We start from the raw sequence: 17669 nt of genomic DNA, 5'->3' as shown, positions 1-17669 counted from the left end.
TTTCTCCAAGCTAAACTGTACCCAGCTCCCTAAGCTGTTCCTCACGCAGTAAGAAGCTAGACCTTGAAACTGCTAGGCTATTAAATGCTAATCAATTGCAACATTCACATCTACCTCAAACAGACAAGAGTTCTTTCTCCCACCCTGGACATCCACAGATATAGAAATCCCACTTGCTTAGTTTCCAACAGACCCCACAACCTCTGAGGATGCTTGCCATAGATGTGGGCAAAAGGTCAGGAGAGAATGCTTCTGGAGCATGGCCAGACAGCCCGGAAAACTCACAATAACCCACTGTTCCTCATAGTTTGGCTTCCAAAACCCTCCAATATTTGGGTTCTCCTTTTATATAATAATAATAATAATAATAATAATAATAATAATAATAACGACAACTTATTTTTATACCCCGCCTCCATCTCCCTGAAGGGACTCGGGGCGACTTACATGGGGCCAAACTCAGTAACACAGAATTAAAACATAGCATATAAAATCTAACAGTAATATAAAACAAGATAGAAAGAACATTATGCCAATAATAAAACAATAAAACAACCATCATAAGCATCAACCAAGGACATCCTTCAAGTCTCAATGTCTCTGATTTAAAACTGCAACTCGTCTTGGGCACATATCCTCCAACTTGTCCTCAAAGACACACACACACACACACTCCTATTCGCTAACCGGCTGCTCCATACTCACCGGTCTCCCCATCCTCTTCCTCCCCTTCTCCTCCTTCCTCTTCCTCCTCCTCCGCCACCTCCAGCAGCACGTCTTGGTTCTCCACATCCATGGCGCCCTTTGGTTTCCAGGCGCTGCGGAGAGCAAACTTGGGGAGAGGCGCAGGGGGACCAAGGGGAACGATGGGACCAGCCCAGAGAGAGGAAAGAGAGACTTTGGTCCCAGCTTGCCTCCGAAAGAGAAAGAAAGAGAAAGTCCTCCTTAGCCGCTGAAGGGGTGGAGTTGGACTTCTGCCTCGGCTCCAAACTCACCCAAAGCCTTGCTGCCTTGAAGTGGGGAGAGAGAGGAGGCGGGAAAGCCAGAGAGAGGGGAGGGGCCTCGGGTTGCCATGGAGACTCTGAAGTTGTTGTGAGGGTGGGGTCCGTGTTTTGTTTGACACCCCCCCCCCCTCTTAACTTCTCACTCCCTTCTGGCTGAGTGCCCAAGTGGCTTTCCTGCCTGAAGAAGAACATCCTTGAAGGCTCCCCATCCCAGTCAAAGAGTTGCCAGAGTGAGACTTGGGACCCCACAGTTCAAGAAAAGGAGTGACAATCTGAAACAAGGAGGGCGACTGCCTAAAAGGATCGAAGATCTGGAGATCATGCCCTATGAGGAGCGTCTTAAAGAGCAGGGCATGTTTAGCCTGCAGAAGAATCATAGAGTTGGAAGAGACCTCATGGGCCATTTAGTCCAACCCCCTGCCAAGAAGCAGGAAAATTGCATTCAAAGCATCCCCAACAGATGGCCATCCAGCCTCATAGAATCATAGAATCAAAGAGTTAGAAGAGACTTCATGAGCCATCCAGTCCAACCCCCTGCCAAGAAGCAGGAATATTGCATTCAAAGCCCCCCAACAGATGGCCATCCAGCCTCATAGAATCAAAGAGTTGGAAGAGACTTCCTGAGCCATCCAGTCCAACCCCCTGCCAAGAAGCAGGAATATTGCATTTAAATCAGCCCTGGCAGACGGCCATCCAGCCTCTGTTTAAAAGCTTCCAAAGAAGGAGCCTCCACCACACTCAGGGGCAGAGAGTTCCACTGCTGAACGGCTCTCACAGTCAGGAAGTTCTTCCTCATGTTCAGATGGAATCTCCTTTCTTGTAGTTTGAAGCCATTGTTTTGCATCCTAGTCTCCAGGGAAGCAGAAAACAAGCTTGCTCCCTCCTCCCTGTGGCTTCCTCTCACATATTTATACATGGCCTCTGTTTAAAGACTTCCAAAGAAGGAGCCTCCACCACGCTCCAGGGCAGAGAGTTCCACTGCTGAACAGCTCTCACAGTCAGGAAGTTCTTCCTAATGTTCAGGTGGAATCTCCTTTCTTGTAGTTTGGATCCATTGTTCTGCGTCCTAGTCTCCAGAGAAGCTCCCTCCTCCCTATGACTTCCTCTCACGTATTTATACATGGCTATCATGTCTCCTCTCAGCCTTCTCTTCTTCAGGCTAAACATGCCCAGCTCTTTAAGCCTCTCCTCATATGACTTGTTCTCCAGACCCTTGATCATTTTAGTCGCCCTCCTCTGGACACATTCCAGCTTGTCAACATCTCTCTTTAATTGTGGTGCCCAGAATTGGACACAATATTCCAGGTGTGGTCTAACCAAGGCAGAATAGAGGGGTAGCATGACTTCCCTGGAAGGTTGAGAGGATCTGAAAGGATCTCATAAGGAAGAGGAAGCAGGCTTTTTTTCCTACTGCACTGGATACTAGTGGCCCTTCCACACAGCCCTATATCCCAGAATATCAAGATAGAGAATCCCACATTTTCTGCTTTGAACTGGAATATATGGCAGTGTGGACTCAGATAACTCAGTTCAAAGCAGATATTGTGGGATTTTCTGCCTTGATATTCTTGATATAGAACCGTGTGGAAGGCCCCAAGGACTCGGAATAATGGGATAAAATTACAGGAAAGGAGATTCCAATTGAACACTTGGAAGAACTTCCAGACTGTAAAAGCTGTTCAGCTATGGAACTCACTGTGTGGAAGTGTCATGGAAATTCCTTCCTTGGAGGCTTTTAAACAGAGGCTGGAGGGTCATCTGTCAAGGGTACTTTTCCTGCATGGCAGGGGGTTGGACTAGATTGCATATGTAGTCTCTTCCAACTATGATTCTAAAACTGAATAGGGTTTCCTGTACCTTTAATAGGGCCATCTACAATTATGGGAGATGAAGTCCAGGTGTTCTTGTTGGCCAAGATGGCTGTAGTTTCTGGGAGTTGGAGTCCAAAATATCTGGGAGACCAAATTTTGGGACCCACTGATCCACACTATTGAATTAATGCAGCATAGCACCACTTTAAATGCCAGTAGTTAATTCTATGGAATCATGTGAGTCAAGTTGTTTACAAGATTTAGTTTTCTCTGCCAAAGAGTTTTGGTGTGTCAGCAAATGGGAACTCCTATAATAATAGTAGGAAGAAGAAGAAGGGTGTTGGACTGGATGGCCCATGAGGTCTCTTGCAACTCTATGATTCTATGATTCTAAGATTAAAATATAGTGAACACAAGACGTGGGTTTAAAACTCATGATTAAAACTGAGTAGGCCTGCCAGAAGAGATGTTGTTGTTGTTCATTCGTTCAGTCGTCTCCGACTCTTCGTGACCTCATGGACCAGCCTACGCCAGAGCTCCCTGTCGGCCGTTACCACCCCCAGCTCCCTCAAGGTCAGTCCAGTCACTTCAAGGATGCCATCCATCCATCTTGCCCTTGGTCGGCCCCTCTTCCTTTTGCCTTCCACTTTCCCCAGCATAATTGTCTTCTCTAGGCTTTCCTGTCTTCTCATGATGTGGCCAAAGTACTTCAACTTTGTCTCTAGTACCTTTCCCTCCAGTGAGCAGTTGGGCTTTATTTCCTGGAGGATGGACTGGTTGGATCTTCTCGCAGTCCAAGGCACTCTCAGCACTTTCCTCCAACACCACAGCTCAAAAGCATCGATCTTCCTTCGCTCAGCCTTCCCTAAGGTCCAGCTCTCACATCCGTAGGTGACTACAGGGAATACCATGGCTTTGACTAGGCGGATCTTTGTTGCCAGTCTGATGTCTCTACTCTTCACTATTTTATCGAGACTGGACATTGCTCTCCTCCCAAGAAGTAAGCGTCTTCTGATTTCCTGGCTACAGTCTGCATCTGCAGTAATCTTTGCACCTAGAAATACAAAGTCTGTCACGGCCTCCACGGTTTCTCCCTCTATTTTCCAGTTGTCAATCATTCTTGTTGCCATAATCTTGGTTTTTTTGACGTTTAGCTGCAACCCGGCTTTTGCGCTTTCTTCTTTCACCTTGATTAGAAGGCTCCTCAGCTCCTCCTCGCTTTCGGCCATCAGAGTGGTGTCATCTGCATATCTGAGGTTGTTAATGTTTCTTCCAGCAATTTTCACCCCAGCTTTGCATTCATCCAGCCCCGCACATCGCATGATGTGTTCTGCATACAAGTTAAAAAGGTTGGGTGAGAGTATGCAGCCTTGCCGTACGCCTTTCCCAATCTTGAACCAGTCTGTTGTTCCGTGGTCAGTTCTGACTGTTGCGACTTGGTCCTTGTACAGATTCCTCAGGAGAGAGACAAGGTGGCTTGGTATGCCCATCCCACCAAGAACTTGCCACAATTTATTATGATCCACACAGTCAAAGGCTTTAGAATAGTCAATGAAGCAGAAGTAGATGTTTTTCTGAAACTCCCTGCCTTTCTCCATTATCCAGCGGATATTGGTAATCTGGTCTCTCGTTCCTCTGCCTTTTCTAAACCCAGCTTGAACATCTGGCAACTCTCGCTCCATGTATTGCTGGAGTCTTCCTTGCAGGATCTTGAGCATTACCTTACTGGCATGAGAAATAAGGGCCACTGTACGGAAGTTTGAGCAGTCTTTCGCATTTCCCTTTTTTGGTATGGGGATATAAGTTGATTTTTTCCAGTCTGATGGCCATTCTTGTGTTTTCCATATTTGCTGACAAATGGCATGCATCACCTTGACAGCATCATCTTTTAAGATTTTAAACAGTTCAGCTGGGATCCCGTCGTCTCCTGCTGCCTTGTTGTTAGCAATGCTTCTTAAGGCCCATTCAACCTCACTCCTCAGGATGTCTGGTTCTAATTCATTCACCACACCGTCAAAGCTATCCTCGATATTGTTATCCTTCCTATACAGATCTTCTGTATAGTCTCGCCACCTTCTCTTGATCTCTTCAGCTTCTGTTAGGTCCCTGCCATCTTTGTTTCTTATCATACCAATTTTTGCCTGAAATTTACCTCCAATGTTTCTAATTTTCTGGAAGAGGTCTCTTGTCCTTCCTATTCTGTTGTCTTCTTCCACTTCCATGCTTTGCTTATTTAAAAATAGTTGCTTATCTCTTCTGGCTAACCTCTGGAATTGCGCATTTAACTGGGAATATATCCCCTTTTCACTGTTTCCTTTTGCTTTCCTCCTTTCTTGGGCTACTTCCAGTGTCTCAGCAGACAACCATTTTGCCTTCTTGGTTTTCTTTTTCTTTGGAACGTACTTTGTTGCCGCCTCCTGAACAATGTCGCGGACTTCTGTCCATAGTTCTTCTGGGACTCTGTTTACTAAATCTAGTCCTTCAAATCTGTTCTTCACTTCCACTGTATATTCGCTAGGAATGTTAGTGAGATCATATCTAACTGGTCTGTGTATTTTCCCTGATCTCTTTAGTTTTATTCTAAATTGGGCAATAAGAAGTTCGTGATCTGAGCTACAGTCAGCCCCAGGTCTTGTTTTCACCGACTGGATGGATGTCCGCCACCTTTGGCTGCAAAGGATGTAGTCAATCTGATTTCGGTGTTGACCATCTGGTGAGGTCCATGTATAAAGCCGTCTTTTAGGTTGTTGGAAGAGAGTATTCGTTATACACAGTGAGTTTTCCTGGCAGAATTCTATCAGCCTGCGTCCCGCTTCATTTTGTTCTCCCAGACCATGCTTGCCTGTGATCCCAGTTGTCATTTGACTTCCCACCTTGGCATTCCAGTCTCCTGTAATGAAAATAATGTCTCTTTTTGGTGTATTATCCAGTAGGTCCTGCAGATCCTCATAGAACTGATCTACTTCTGCTTCTTCAGCAGTTGTGGTTGGGGCGTATATTTGGATCACTGTGATGTTGAAAGGCTTTCCTTGCACTCGAATTGAGATCATTCTGTCATTTTTTGGGTTGTATCCAAGCACCGCTTTAGCGAATTTCTTATTAATTATGAAGGCTACTCCATTTCTTCGATGTTCCTCTTGTCCACAGTAGTAGATCTGGTGGTCATCTGATGTGAAGTGGCCCATTCCAGTCCATTTCAGTTCACTGACCCCCAGAATGTCTATCTTTAGTCTTGACATCTCACCAATAACAACATCCAATTTGCCCTGGCTCATAGATCTTACATTCCAGGTTCCTATGGTGTGTTGATCTTTAGAGCATCGGATTCGTCGTTCGCCTCCAGTACCGTCGGCCGCTAGCCTTCCTTTCGGCTTTGAGCTAGCTGCGTCATCACATCTGGGGCTAGTTGAACTTATCCTCTGCTCCTCCCCAGTAGCATTTTGGCCATCTTCCGACCTGGGAGTCCCATCTTCCAATGGCATACCGACATATCTCTGGTTGTACTGGTCCATTTAGTTTTCTTGGCAAGGATACTGGAGTGGTTTGCCATTGCCTTCCCCAGGGATCACGCTTGGTCTGACCTCTCTGCCACAACCGTCCCGTCTTGGGTGGCCCTTCACGGTTTCGCTCATGACATCATTGAGGTGCTCAAGCTCCAGCGCCCCGACAAGGCAGTGATCCTTTGCTGGAGGCCAGAAGAGATAGCTTCCGTAATATTGAGCCATGGAGGTTTATGTGGTGTCAGACCACATGAATTCAACAGTGTCATTTTAGCCCAAGAGGGAATTTCAGGGGGTATTACTTGTGGTTGTATGAGATGAAATGGCCACTGAAGTTCCCTCTTCTACCCAGCTAAGATCAGACTCCAGTTTCCAATATGGCAACCTTCAAGGCAGCACCCAGAGGCAGCTAATAAAAATGAACTAATAGGAAAGTTATTTGGAGAGCTGAGTATGTTTATCGTGGATTTTAAAAGGCCAAAAGGGGACAGGATAGCCATATTTAAGTATTTGAAAGGATGCCATGTTGAAGAAGGGGGCAAGTTTGGTTTCTAGGACACAGAGTAGCAGATTCAAATTGCAGGAAAGAGATTCCACCTTAACATTAGGAAGAACATTAGGAAGAGCTATTCAAACATGGAATATATTGCCTTGGAGCGCCTTCTCTGGAGGTTTTTAAACAGAGACTGGCCATCTGTTGGGAGGGCTTTGTGTGTTGCTGCATAGCAGGGGGTTGGACTAGATTGTTCTTGGTGTCTCTTCTAATTTGTGGTTCCACTTTGCCTATGCGTGACACTCAAAATGTCCTACCTCAGGTAGTCATGAAAGTTCACTGAAGGCTAAAGCTGATTCATGCAGAGTAATTTTTAATAATTTTATGCACTGTAGCACCGGAAGTCTGAAGTAGGACTATTTCACTCACCCCATGGGGACAATTTAAATTTTGGAGTATTTCAAAATTCCAGATAATGGATGCTCAACCTGTTCAATCTTTAAAGAGCTATCCAAGGTGCTGATGTAGGGTCATCGCTTTAATACTTGCCATAAAGAGCAGACTAAGAGCCAAGATGGATTAGCCACCCCTCTCACATGAAAATCAGTAAGTGCCACCAGTTGTTTCCCTTCATTGTTCTGAACCTAGAGAAGAATCCTGTGTGGCCATATTCATAATCAATCTTCCAATACATTTTGCATATGAAAATTCACAGGTATTCACAGAAAGTATTAGAGTAGCGTTTCTCAACCTGGAGGTCAGGACCCCTGGGGGATCATGAGGGGGTGTCAGAGGGGGCACCAAAGACCATCCAAAAACAGTAGTTTCTGTTGGTCATGAGGGTTCTGTGTTTAGCCCAATTCTATCATTGGTGGAGTTCTGAATGCTCTTTGATTGTAGGTTAACTATACATCCCAGCAACTACAACCCCCAAATGTCAAGGTTTATTTTCTCCTAACTCTACCAGTGTTCATATTTGGGTAAATTGAGTACAAGTGCCAAGTTTGGTCCAGATCCATCATTGTTTGAGTCCACAGTTCTTTCTGGATGTGGGTGAACTACAACTCCAAAACTCAAGGCCAGTGCCCACCAAACCATTCCAGTATTTTCTGTTGGTCATGGGAGTTCTGTGTGCCAAATTTTGTTCAATTCCATTGTTGGTGGAGTTCAGAATGCACTTTGATTGGAGGTTAGCTATAAATCTCAGCAACTACAACTCCCAAATGACAAAATCAATCCCCCCCCAACCCCACCAGTATTCAAATTTGGGCATATCGGGTATTTGTGCCAAATTTTGTCCAATTAAAATAAATTCTGCATGTCTGATGTTTACATTATGATTCATAACAGGAGCAAAATTGCAGTTATGAAGTAGCAACGAAAATAATGTTATGGTTGAGTGTCACCACAACATGAGGAAGTGTATTAAAGGGTCACAGCATTAAGAAGGTTGAGAACCACTGTCTTAGAGAGTGGTGAAAGACAGAAATGGTGCACCCACTCTTTTCTTTGTGTTTAGTTAGACATCAAAAATAGAACAAGTGAGTATTTCTTATGCCCTCTCCGGCTCGCTAGTTTAAAAGAATTCTTGAAGATGAGAACAAGTATTTATACATCAGTAGGTATATTACACTGAGGTCCCTTCCCGACAAGTCCCTGTGTCCCAGGATCTGATCCTAGGTCTTCTGCTTTAAACTGGATTATATGAGTCCACACTGCCAGATAACCTGGGATAAACAGAAAATCTGGGATGAGATCCTGGGATATAGGGCCTGTCTGAGTCCTGGGCTGAAAGTGAAGTGACAGTTAGCAAGAATTCAGTGAAAACCCCCCTGAATGATTAATTCTGTGCATTGTTTTCTCTTCATGTAAAGATGTCTATACCTTTTTTCAGGACTGAAGTCATCTCAAAATGGTGTAGAAGATGAGACTCATACTGGTACTTGTGTGTGTATATGCTTTCAGATCACTTGTTGCGTTATGGCAATCCTATGGATTCCATAGAACTTTCTTAAGTGAGTTTCTTAATTCCTTCTTAATTCCTTCTTCTGAAATATAGCCTACTGCACCTGGGATTCAATGATATCTCTGTTACAGCTGTTTCAATACAAATATAAAGATTATTATTATTATTATTATTGTGAAGTTTTAGTGCTAAATTAGTAAACACAGTAGTTACTACATAATGTTACCATGTATTGAACTACTTTTTCTGTTGATTTATTGTAAAACATGATGTTTTGGTGCTTAATTTGGTGCTTAATTTGTAAAATCACAATGTAATTTGACATTTAATAGGCTTTTCCTTAATCCCTCCTTATTATCCAACATTTTCACTTATGCAACATTCTGCTGGCCCATTTATGTTGGATAAGCGAGATTCTACTGTATTCAGTGGCAGCCTTGTATGGACCAGACTGTGACTTTCTAGACTCAAAGTTGCTCTCCCTCCCTTACTTCTCTTATTTTCTCAGAGATGTTATTTCAGATCTCTTCTGTGAGCTGCAAATCTGTATTTTGGTCTTACATTTCATTTCATTTCTAAAATAAAGACTATGGGCATTTTTTTCTGATACATCATTCATATATATATATGGGGAGGAGAAGTTATGAACCAGCAATTACTAGAAGATGAAGAAATACAATGTCGCCACCTGGTGGCATTCTCAATGTCAAACAGGTGACAAATCAGGGTAGGGCACTGAACTTGTAAAGCTTTTAGAATGGCACACCACATTACAAAAGAGAGCTCTTTTTCATTTTCTAGAAGAAATAATATATTGTTTTTATATTAAACCAAACTGGAAAAAATACTTATCAGAAAAAGAATAAGAAACACTCAAAGTCATAGGGTTGTTGTGAGTTTTCCAGGCTGTATGGCCATGTTCCAGAAGCATTCTCTCTTGATGTTTATCTGGATCTATGGCAGGCATCCTCAGAGGTTGTGAGATCTTTTGGAAACTAGGATAATGGGGTTTATATATCTGTGGAATGCCCAGGATGGGAGAAAGAACTCTTCTCTGTTTGAGGTACATGTGAATGTTTCAATTGGCCACCTTGATTTGCATTTAATGGCCCACCAGCTTCAAGGTCTAACTCAGTGGGTCTCAACCTGGGGTCCCCAGATGTTTCTGGCCTTCAATTCCCAGAAATCCTAACAGCTGGTAAACTGGCTGGGATTTCTGGGAGTTGTAGACCAAAAACATCTGGGGACCCCAGGTTGAGAACCACTGGTAACTTCTTACTGCCTGGGGGAATCTTTTCTTGGGAGGTGATTTTTTTCTGGAATTCTATTTTTGAGTGTTGTTCATTATTTACTGTTATGATTTTAGAGTTTTTTAAATACTGGTCACCAGATTTTGTTCATTTTCATGGTTTCCTCCTTTCTGTTGAAATTGTCCACGTGCTTGTGGATTTCAATAGCTTCTCTGCGTAGTCTGACATAGTGGTTGTCAGAGTGGTCCCGCATTTCTGTTTTCTCAAGTAATAATTTTCTATGTCCAGGTTGGTTTATTAAGTGCTCTGCTATGGCCATAGTCGATTCAGTTAATTAAGTAGCATCATTCTCTTAGTATATTCCTACCTATGTGTTTGTATATAATTAATCATTGTTATTAAACAGCTCCACCACTGTTGCTGTCAAGTTGGCCATACAATGCCAATATTTTGTTGATCTCTTTATCATTCACATGAACAGGTGTGGTATTGGTAACATTTAAGCAAAACTATCATTGGATTCTTTCTCATACCTACCATATTTTCAAGGGATCTTTCTGTATTTAAACGTTTTTCAAAGTGTGGGGCAATTTAGATAAATCAGAAGAGCAATTATTTCATTCTGTTAGCTTTATCCCCCAGTGGATAAAATACATTTTCCAAATTGTGCAAAGACTGAAAAAAGGACATGAAATGTTTCTCTGTGACTTGATTGTGTTTCCTAGCAGCAAGAACTGTTTCTCAGTATTTTATTGCCTTTTTGCGACAGGCACAATGATGTATTAGAAGAGGAAATTAAAACTACTGTGGTTAAAAAAAAAACAATGTGAAAAGACACTAACCCAATTTAGCAGTGTTTGTGGATGTATTTAATTCTCTGAAAACTTGTTAATTTTCATGCTGCCATGTAACCTCCAATGTTGCATCTCATTTGCTTTCTATTGTAAGTGAAATGGTAACCACAACCACCAATAAAATATGCAGAGGAAACCCAGACTTGATCATTTGAATATAATGCCAGTGGTCAAATTAATTTAGAAAAAAACCTCTATTAAAATGATGAGTTATTGTTGTAGATCAGCCACAGGCAGATGGTTTAACTGATGATTTAGAGAAGATTGTGGGTTTTCCTGTGTCACAAAGTTATGGGCCCCCAAGTCTCAGAAATTCAGGTCTGGGAAATGATGTTTCTCTCTGTGAGAAAATTGGCTCAGAAAGTGCAGGGACTCAAGGCCAGTCAGAGGAGCCAGAAGTAGCAACAGCAGATAAGGAAATGAGTGAAGAGCTGAGTGATAAGGAAGGTTCCCAGGAGAAACCACCTGTAGCTACAGTGATCAACAAAGTCTTTGTTTACAAATCAGAGTCAAAAATAGAGATTACATTGGAAAGTTGTGTAAAAAAATCATGGAAGACATACTAGTTATACCTTCTTGCTTGTGGACTTATGCCATACATGTGATTTCTGGCTGTTCCTGGACTTTGTCACCTCTGGAACTTTATGAGACATTTGGATTATTGTTTAGTTATCACTTGTTGCAAAACCTTTTGGGATTATATATCTCCCTTTCTTATTCCTGCTTTTTTATATGCTTTTTATATGTTCTAAAATAAACTGCTTATATTATTGCACTTTTGTGTAGTACGGTGGTTATAGGTGTTTCCAGGCCTGGAGTGCAACAGTTATATACTTGCTCCGGTTAATGCTGTAATTTGGTTATTTATATAAAAAGCTGGTTGAGATACTGTATTAGAGGCTATAATACATAACTTTATAATAATGTGCTGCATCTCTAATGTGACACACAACCCTTCTAGTGAATTAGGGCAGTCTGCATTGTGAGAATCCCCAGTACACTCAAGGCCCCATGAAAGGTGTCCCATCACATGATGGGCAGGTTTGTACTAGCAGGTTATTTAATCTTACTTGTTGGCTGGCACTTCTATTAAACTTTACGACAGCTTAATTGGCCACACCTCTTTTTCAAGGTCATGCTCATAGATACATGGTTTATTCTGTGTGTTTATTATGATATCTTCCAAAATAAGTATACAATACAATTTTACCTTTGAGGCTCATTCAGGTGATACATGTATTCATCCCTCACAATACAACTCTGTTCCTAGTAAAATGATGCGTATGCAATAAGATGGGTGTGCATGCTTATAGATAAGGCATTATTATACAACAGTTCAGCCAAGGCATCTTCTGCACTGCCATATAATATAGATTACCAAAGCAGATCATCCACGTCATCTGCTTTGAACTTAATTATCTGAGTCTACACTGCCATATAATCCAGCTCAAGGGAAAAAATTATATGGCAGTATAGAATAGGCATCGGTTCATGGGCAGTTTAAAGGAAACCAAGTATATTCTATTAGTTAATCTCCTACATTTTTTTATGCTGCTGCTTCCACCTTTTGGATTGGCACAGAAAAGAGAGAGTGCGTTTTTACTTTTGATTAGTAGAAGTGGAAGCTGTTTTTTGGGCAGCTTCATGCAATAGATATGTTCCCCCATATTCCACCTCTTTCATATTGCCCCAGAAATTCATGAAATAAATGCATAAACATCCAGCCTTGCTTGGGGAAGGTGGTGACAAGCACTCAAAGCATCAGCCTGTGAACAAGAGAATGCTTTTCTGCTTCCAGCACCGGCCATGTTGTTGGCCAAGAGGCAGAACCAGAAGTATAGCAAGCTCAGACAAAGGGCCTTCTACACTGCCATATAACTCACTCAACTCCTAGAACGATTCCATCAGCTTTGCCTTGGGAAAATCCTACAAATCCTGCAAATCTCTTGGGAAGACAGGCAGGCAAATGTCAGAGTGCTGGAAAAAGCAAAGACCACCAGCACTGAAGCAATGCTCCTACACCATCAACTCTGGTGGACTGGCCATGTTGTCCAAATGCGCGGTCATCATCTCCCAAAGCAGTTAATATACTCCCAACTCCCAACAAATGTAACCTTGATGGATAGGAAAGGGGATATAAAGATGGGCTTAAAGCTAAACTTAAAAACTGTGGCATAGACACTGAGAACTGAGAAGACTTGGCCCTTGAGCACTCTAATTAGAGGTCAGCTATGACCAGCAGTGCTGCAGAATTCAAAGAGGCACAAATGGAGGGTGAAAGGGAGAAATATGCCAAAAGGAAGGCACATCAAGCCAACCCTGACCGGGACCACCTTCCACCTGGAAACCGATGTTCTCATTGTGGGAGAACATGTGGATTAAGAAGAGGGCTCCAGAGCCACCTACGAATAATAATAATAATAATAATAATAATAATAATAATAATACTTTATTTGTACCCTGCTACCATCTCCCCAAGGGACTCGGTGCGGCTTACATGAGGCCGAGCCCAAACACAACAATACAAGCAATAATCACAACAATACAAGCAATTAAAATAAAAACATAGGCAATAATATACAACGTTATCAATAAGACAACATACAATTAAAACTGTGGGAAGGCCAAATGTAAAATTAAAATTGGAAATAATGCTGGGACATGGACAAAAAGATGATAGTGGCGTTTATGGAAGGACATACGAGCAGACCTAAAAGTGTAAAGTGCTTTGGAGGACAAAGTGCTATGGGATCATTATTCCGGGAAGGCACACTGGAACAACCACGTCTTCAAGCTCCTCCTAAAGACTGCAGGGTTGGGGCCTGCCTGATGTCCTTAGGGAGTGAGTTCCAGAGTCGAGGGGCCACCACCGAAAAGGCCCTCTCTCTTGTCCGCACCAATCGTGCCTGCGATGCTGGTGGGATCGAGAGCAGGGCCTCTCCAGATGAACGAAGAGATCATGTGGGTTCATATACAGAGATGCGGTCATGCAGGTAGGCGGGTCCCAAACTGTTCAGGGCTTTGTAGGTAAGAACCTGCACCTTGAATTGGGTCTGGTAGATGAATGGCAGCCAGTAGAGCTCCTTGAACAGGAGGGTTGACTGCTCCCTGTAAGGAGCCCCAGTTAACAACCTGGCTGCCGCCCGTTGGATAATCTGAAATTTCCGGGCCGTTATCAAGGGCAGCCCCATGTAGAGTGCATTGCAGTAACCCAGTCTAGAGGTGACTAAGGCATGGACCACCTTGGCCAGATCCGCCTTCACGAGGTACTGTCATAGTTGGCGCACGAGTCTTAATTGTGCCAGCCACCACCGACCACCTGAGCCTCAAACGTAAGCGAAGAATCCAGGAGGACCCCCAAACTGCCGACCTGTGACTTCAGGGGGAGTGTAACCCCGTCCAGCACAAGTAAACCCCAGTCCGGTTTACGATCGACCAGGAGGACCTCTGTCTTGTCCGGATTAATCTTCAGCTTGTTCGTCCTCATCCAGACAACCACAGCGGTCAGACACTCGTCTAGCACACGAGGGGCTTCCTTGGAGTTAGGTGGAAAAGAGTAGTAGAGTTGTGTGTCATCTGCGTAGAGATGGCACCCAACTCCAAAACTCCGGATTACCTCACCCAGCAATTTCATGTAGATTGTGAAAAGCATGGGAGACAGAATGGAGCCTTGTGGGACCCCACAGGTCAAAGGCCAGGGGTCCGAGCAGGCGTCTCCCAGCTTCACCATCTGGGATCGACCCTCCAGGAAGGACCGGAGCCACGACAAAGGTGTACCTCCAAGGCCTATCCTACCACCTATGAACCTACCACCAAGACATCAGACTTGGAGGACCATCATCCTTGGGCTACGAGAGATCATGTAAGTAAGTAAGTAAGTAAGTAATCCAGAATATCAAGGCAGCTATTCCACATTATCTGATCTGAACTGGATAATCTACTGACAGATAATCCAGTTCGAAACATACTATCTGGATTTTATACAGCTGTGTATAGCAATCTATGAAACATGCTGCCTTACACTAAGTTGGACCAAAGGATATCTGTAAAAGGGAGCAAGCCTGCTGAATCCTAAATGTACATATCTATTTATTTTAACATACACAGATATACGCACATCAAGCAAGATTAGAATCAAATCCCACCCCGATTGAGAGATCAGCTGTCAGGCTCATATACTGTATTGTTCTGGAGCAAAGCACTGCTTGGCCCTTAGGCAACTCATTTAAATGTGCTAATATGGTGTTTATGTGAATTTTACAAGATTTATGTATGCTAGATGTGTAATATAAATCCAATGAGATTGTATAAATTAGATTTGATGTTTTTGTTTTTTGTTTATATGATGGCTTGCTTGCAATAGGCTTCAGGCTTTCCTTACTGTAGCAAACGCCACTTTTACAACAAGAGACAGCATAAATGCTAACTATGGTCCTTATGTTATTAACGTAGCTATGGTTGCCCTCCTCAGGGAAAGACATTGGTTTACCTTGCTCAACAAGGTATAACCCTCAAGTTCCGAAATTGTAAGGGGTTTAAAGCAAGTCTTTAAAAATTAGAGAAACCGAAATATGGAACACAATGTGCATTCCCTATCATCTTTTCTATTGTAAGCAACTGACATGATCCTAGTTTTTCAGTGGTTTTAGACAAGGAATTCAGCCATAACAGTCACATCCTCTCTTTGAGCAAGCAATTTCCTGCTTCGTTTTAAAGCCATTGTTTTGGTCCTCCCAGGTATGAAATGTAAAACTATTACTACAATAGAAAATTGTAGTGGTGTGTTCTGGCATTCCCTTCAAATGCTAGCTACAAAAGCAGCTATTTGTTCTTTTTCTAACACAGATCTCTATTTAAAATAACTGTATAGTGTAGTCCAGTGTTATTTAGTTTCCTGGTGTGCTGAGTTTTTGTAGAGAAACGTAGGAGTGGAACTTTGTAATTGACTGCAGCATCGTTGACAGTAATTTATTAAGGGATCCACAGGAAATGAGGAGATGTGTCTCCAAGTGCTCAGTGGATGCCTGTTTTGATTTCTGATTTTGTAAAACGTACAACACGACTTGGCTTATGCATATATTTCAATGACTTTCTTCGCTTAAATATATACATTCATGGCAACCAGACTGATTGATAATTGGCAAATAAAGGGAGAAATGTGGAGGCAGTGACAGACTTGCTAGTTTTAGGCACAAAGATAACTGCAGACGCAGTATGTAGCCAGGAAATCAGAAGAAGTTTACTTCTTGGGAGTAGAGCAATGACCAATTTTGATAAAATAGTGAAGAGTAAAGACATCACACTGGCAATGAAGATCCGCATAGTTAAAGCAATGGTATGCTCCATAGGAACCTATGGATGTGAGTGCTGGACCACAAGGAAGGCTGAGCGAAGGAAGATAGACACTTTTGAACTGTGGTGTTGGAGGAAAACTCTGAGAGTGCCTTGAACTGCAAGAAGATCCAACCATCCATACTCCAGGAAATAATGCCCGGCTGCTCACTGGAGGGAAGGCTATTAGAGGCAAAGTTAAAGTACTTTGGCCACTTAAGACAGAAAAGCTTGAAGAAGAGAATGATGCTGGGGAAAATGCAAGGAAAAAGGAAGACAAGATGGATGGATGGTATCCTTGAAGTGACTGGCTTGACTTTGAAGGAGCTGGGGGTGGTGATGGCCGACAGGGAGCTTTGGTGTGGACTGGTCCATGAGGTCATGAAGAGTTGGAAGCAACTGACCGAATAAACAACAATACGTCAAAACCTGTTGGACTTTTTCCCAAATAAAATCAGCCATCCACCAAGCACTCTGAGACCCATCTCCCGCCTTTTCTGTGCATTCTATTGGGTGTCCTCTAGCAGTTAGGTATTTTGAAATGTATTAAGGGCCATGGAGTAAAGGGCGAAAAGAACTGAAAATATCCTACATGAAAATCATAGAATCATAGGATCATAGAGTTGGAAGAGACCATAAGGGCCATCCAGTCCAACCTCCTGCCATGAAGGAAAATACAGTCAAAGCACTCCTGACAGATGGCCATCCAACCTTTGCTTCAAAACCTCCAGACTCCACCAGACTCCAAGGAAGCCTATTCCACTTTCAAATAGCTCTTACCACCAGGGATTTCTTCTTAATGTTGAGGTGGACACTCTTTTCCTGCAATTTCAGTCTATTGCTCCATGTCCTGGCCTTCAAGCAGTAGAAAACAACTTGCCTCCTCAATGTGACATCCTTTCAAATATTTAAATATGGATAGCACAACCCCATGTAGATACATTCAATTTACATCCTCTTCACCTCCACCCCAACAAATAGGTGGTGTTAAGCCTTCCCCTACTGCAGAGGTTGCAGGTCAGTTCTTCTAGAACATTTCATGGCAGATGACTGTTTTTATTTTTATTGAGTACTAGCTTAGAGACCTGGCAGTGCCTGGGTTATTTGTGTGCCAAGTGTGGTCCTGATCTGTCATTTGTGGGGGTTGCAGTAGTTTCTGGACATGAGTGAATGTGCTGCAAGTCCCATCATCTGTGGCAAGTTTGGTCCAGATCCATCGGTGGTTGGATTCACAGTGCTCTCTGGATGTGGATGAACTACAACTCCTATAAATAAAGGTCAAATGGTAATGGGGGTTCTGCATACCAAATGTGGTCCAGGTGGATTATTGAAGGGGTTCACAGTGCTCTGCCTTGATAAAGGGTGAACTACAACTTCCATCCTGTTGAGTCAGCCCCCCAAACCCCTCCAGTGTGTTCAGTGGCTGATCAATTCCTCTATATTTGCTGTGTGCCATAGGA

General features: G+C 43.0%; 1 protein-coding gene across 1 annotated transcript in view; it reads right to left on the bottom strand.

Moving 5' to 3' along the window:
• Window positions 1-1039, bottom strand: part of ANO6 (anoctamin 6) — an 89097-nt gene extending 88058 nt beyond the window's left edge. The window contains exon 1 of the mRNA XM_060777560.2: window positions 706-1039. Coding sequence (XP_060633543.2) covers window positions 706-796 — 91 coding nt within the window. The 5' untranslated portion in view covers window positions 797-1039. The remainder of the gene's footprint in view (window positions 1-705) is intronic.
• Between the last annotated feature and the right edge of the window lie 16630 nt (window positions 1040-17669).

Source organism: Anolis sagrei, chromosome 5, assembly GCF_037176765.1.
Source record: "Anolis sagrei isolate rAnoSag1 chromosome 5, rAnoSag1.mat, whole genome shotgun sequence".
NCBI classification, from domain to species: domain Eukaryota; kingdom Metazoa; phylum Chordata; class Lepidosauria; order Squamata; family Dactyloidae; genus Anolis; species Anolis sagrei.
Note: the sequence above shows the minus strand (reverse complement) of the source record. Positions and strands in the feature narration are given on the sequence as shown.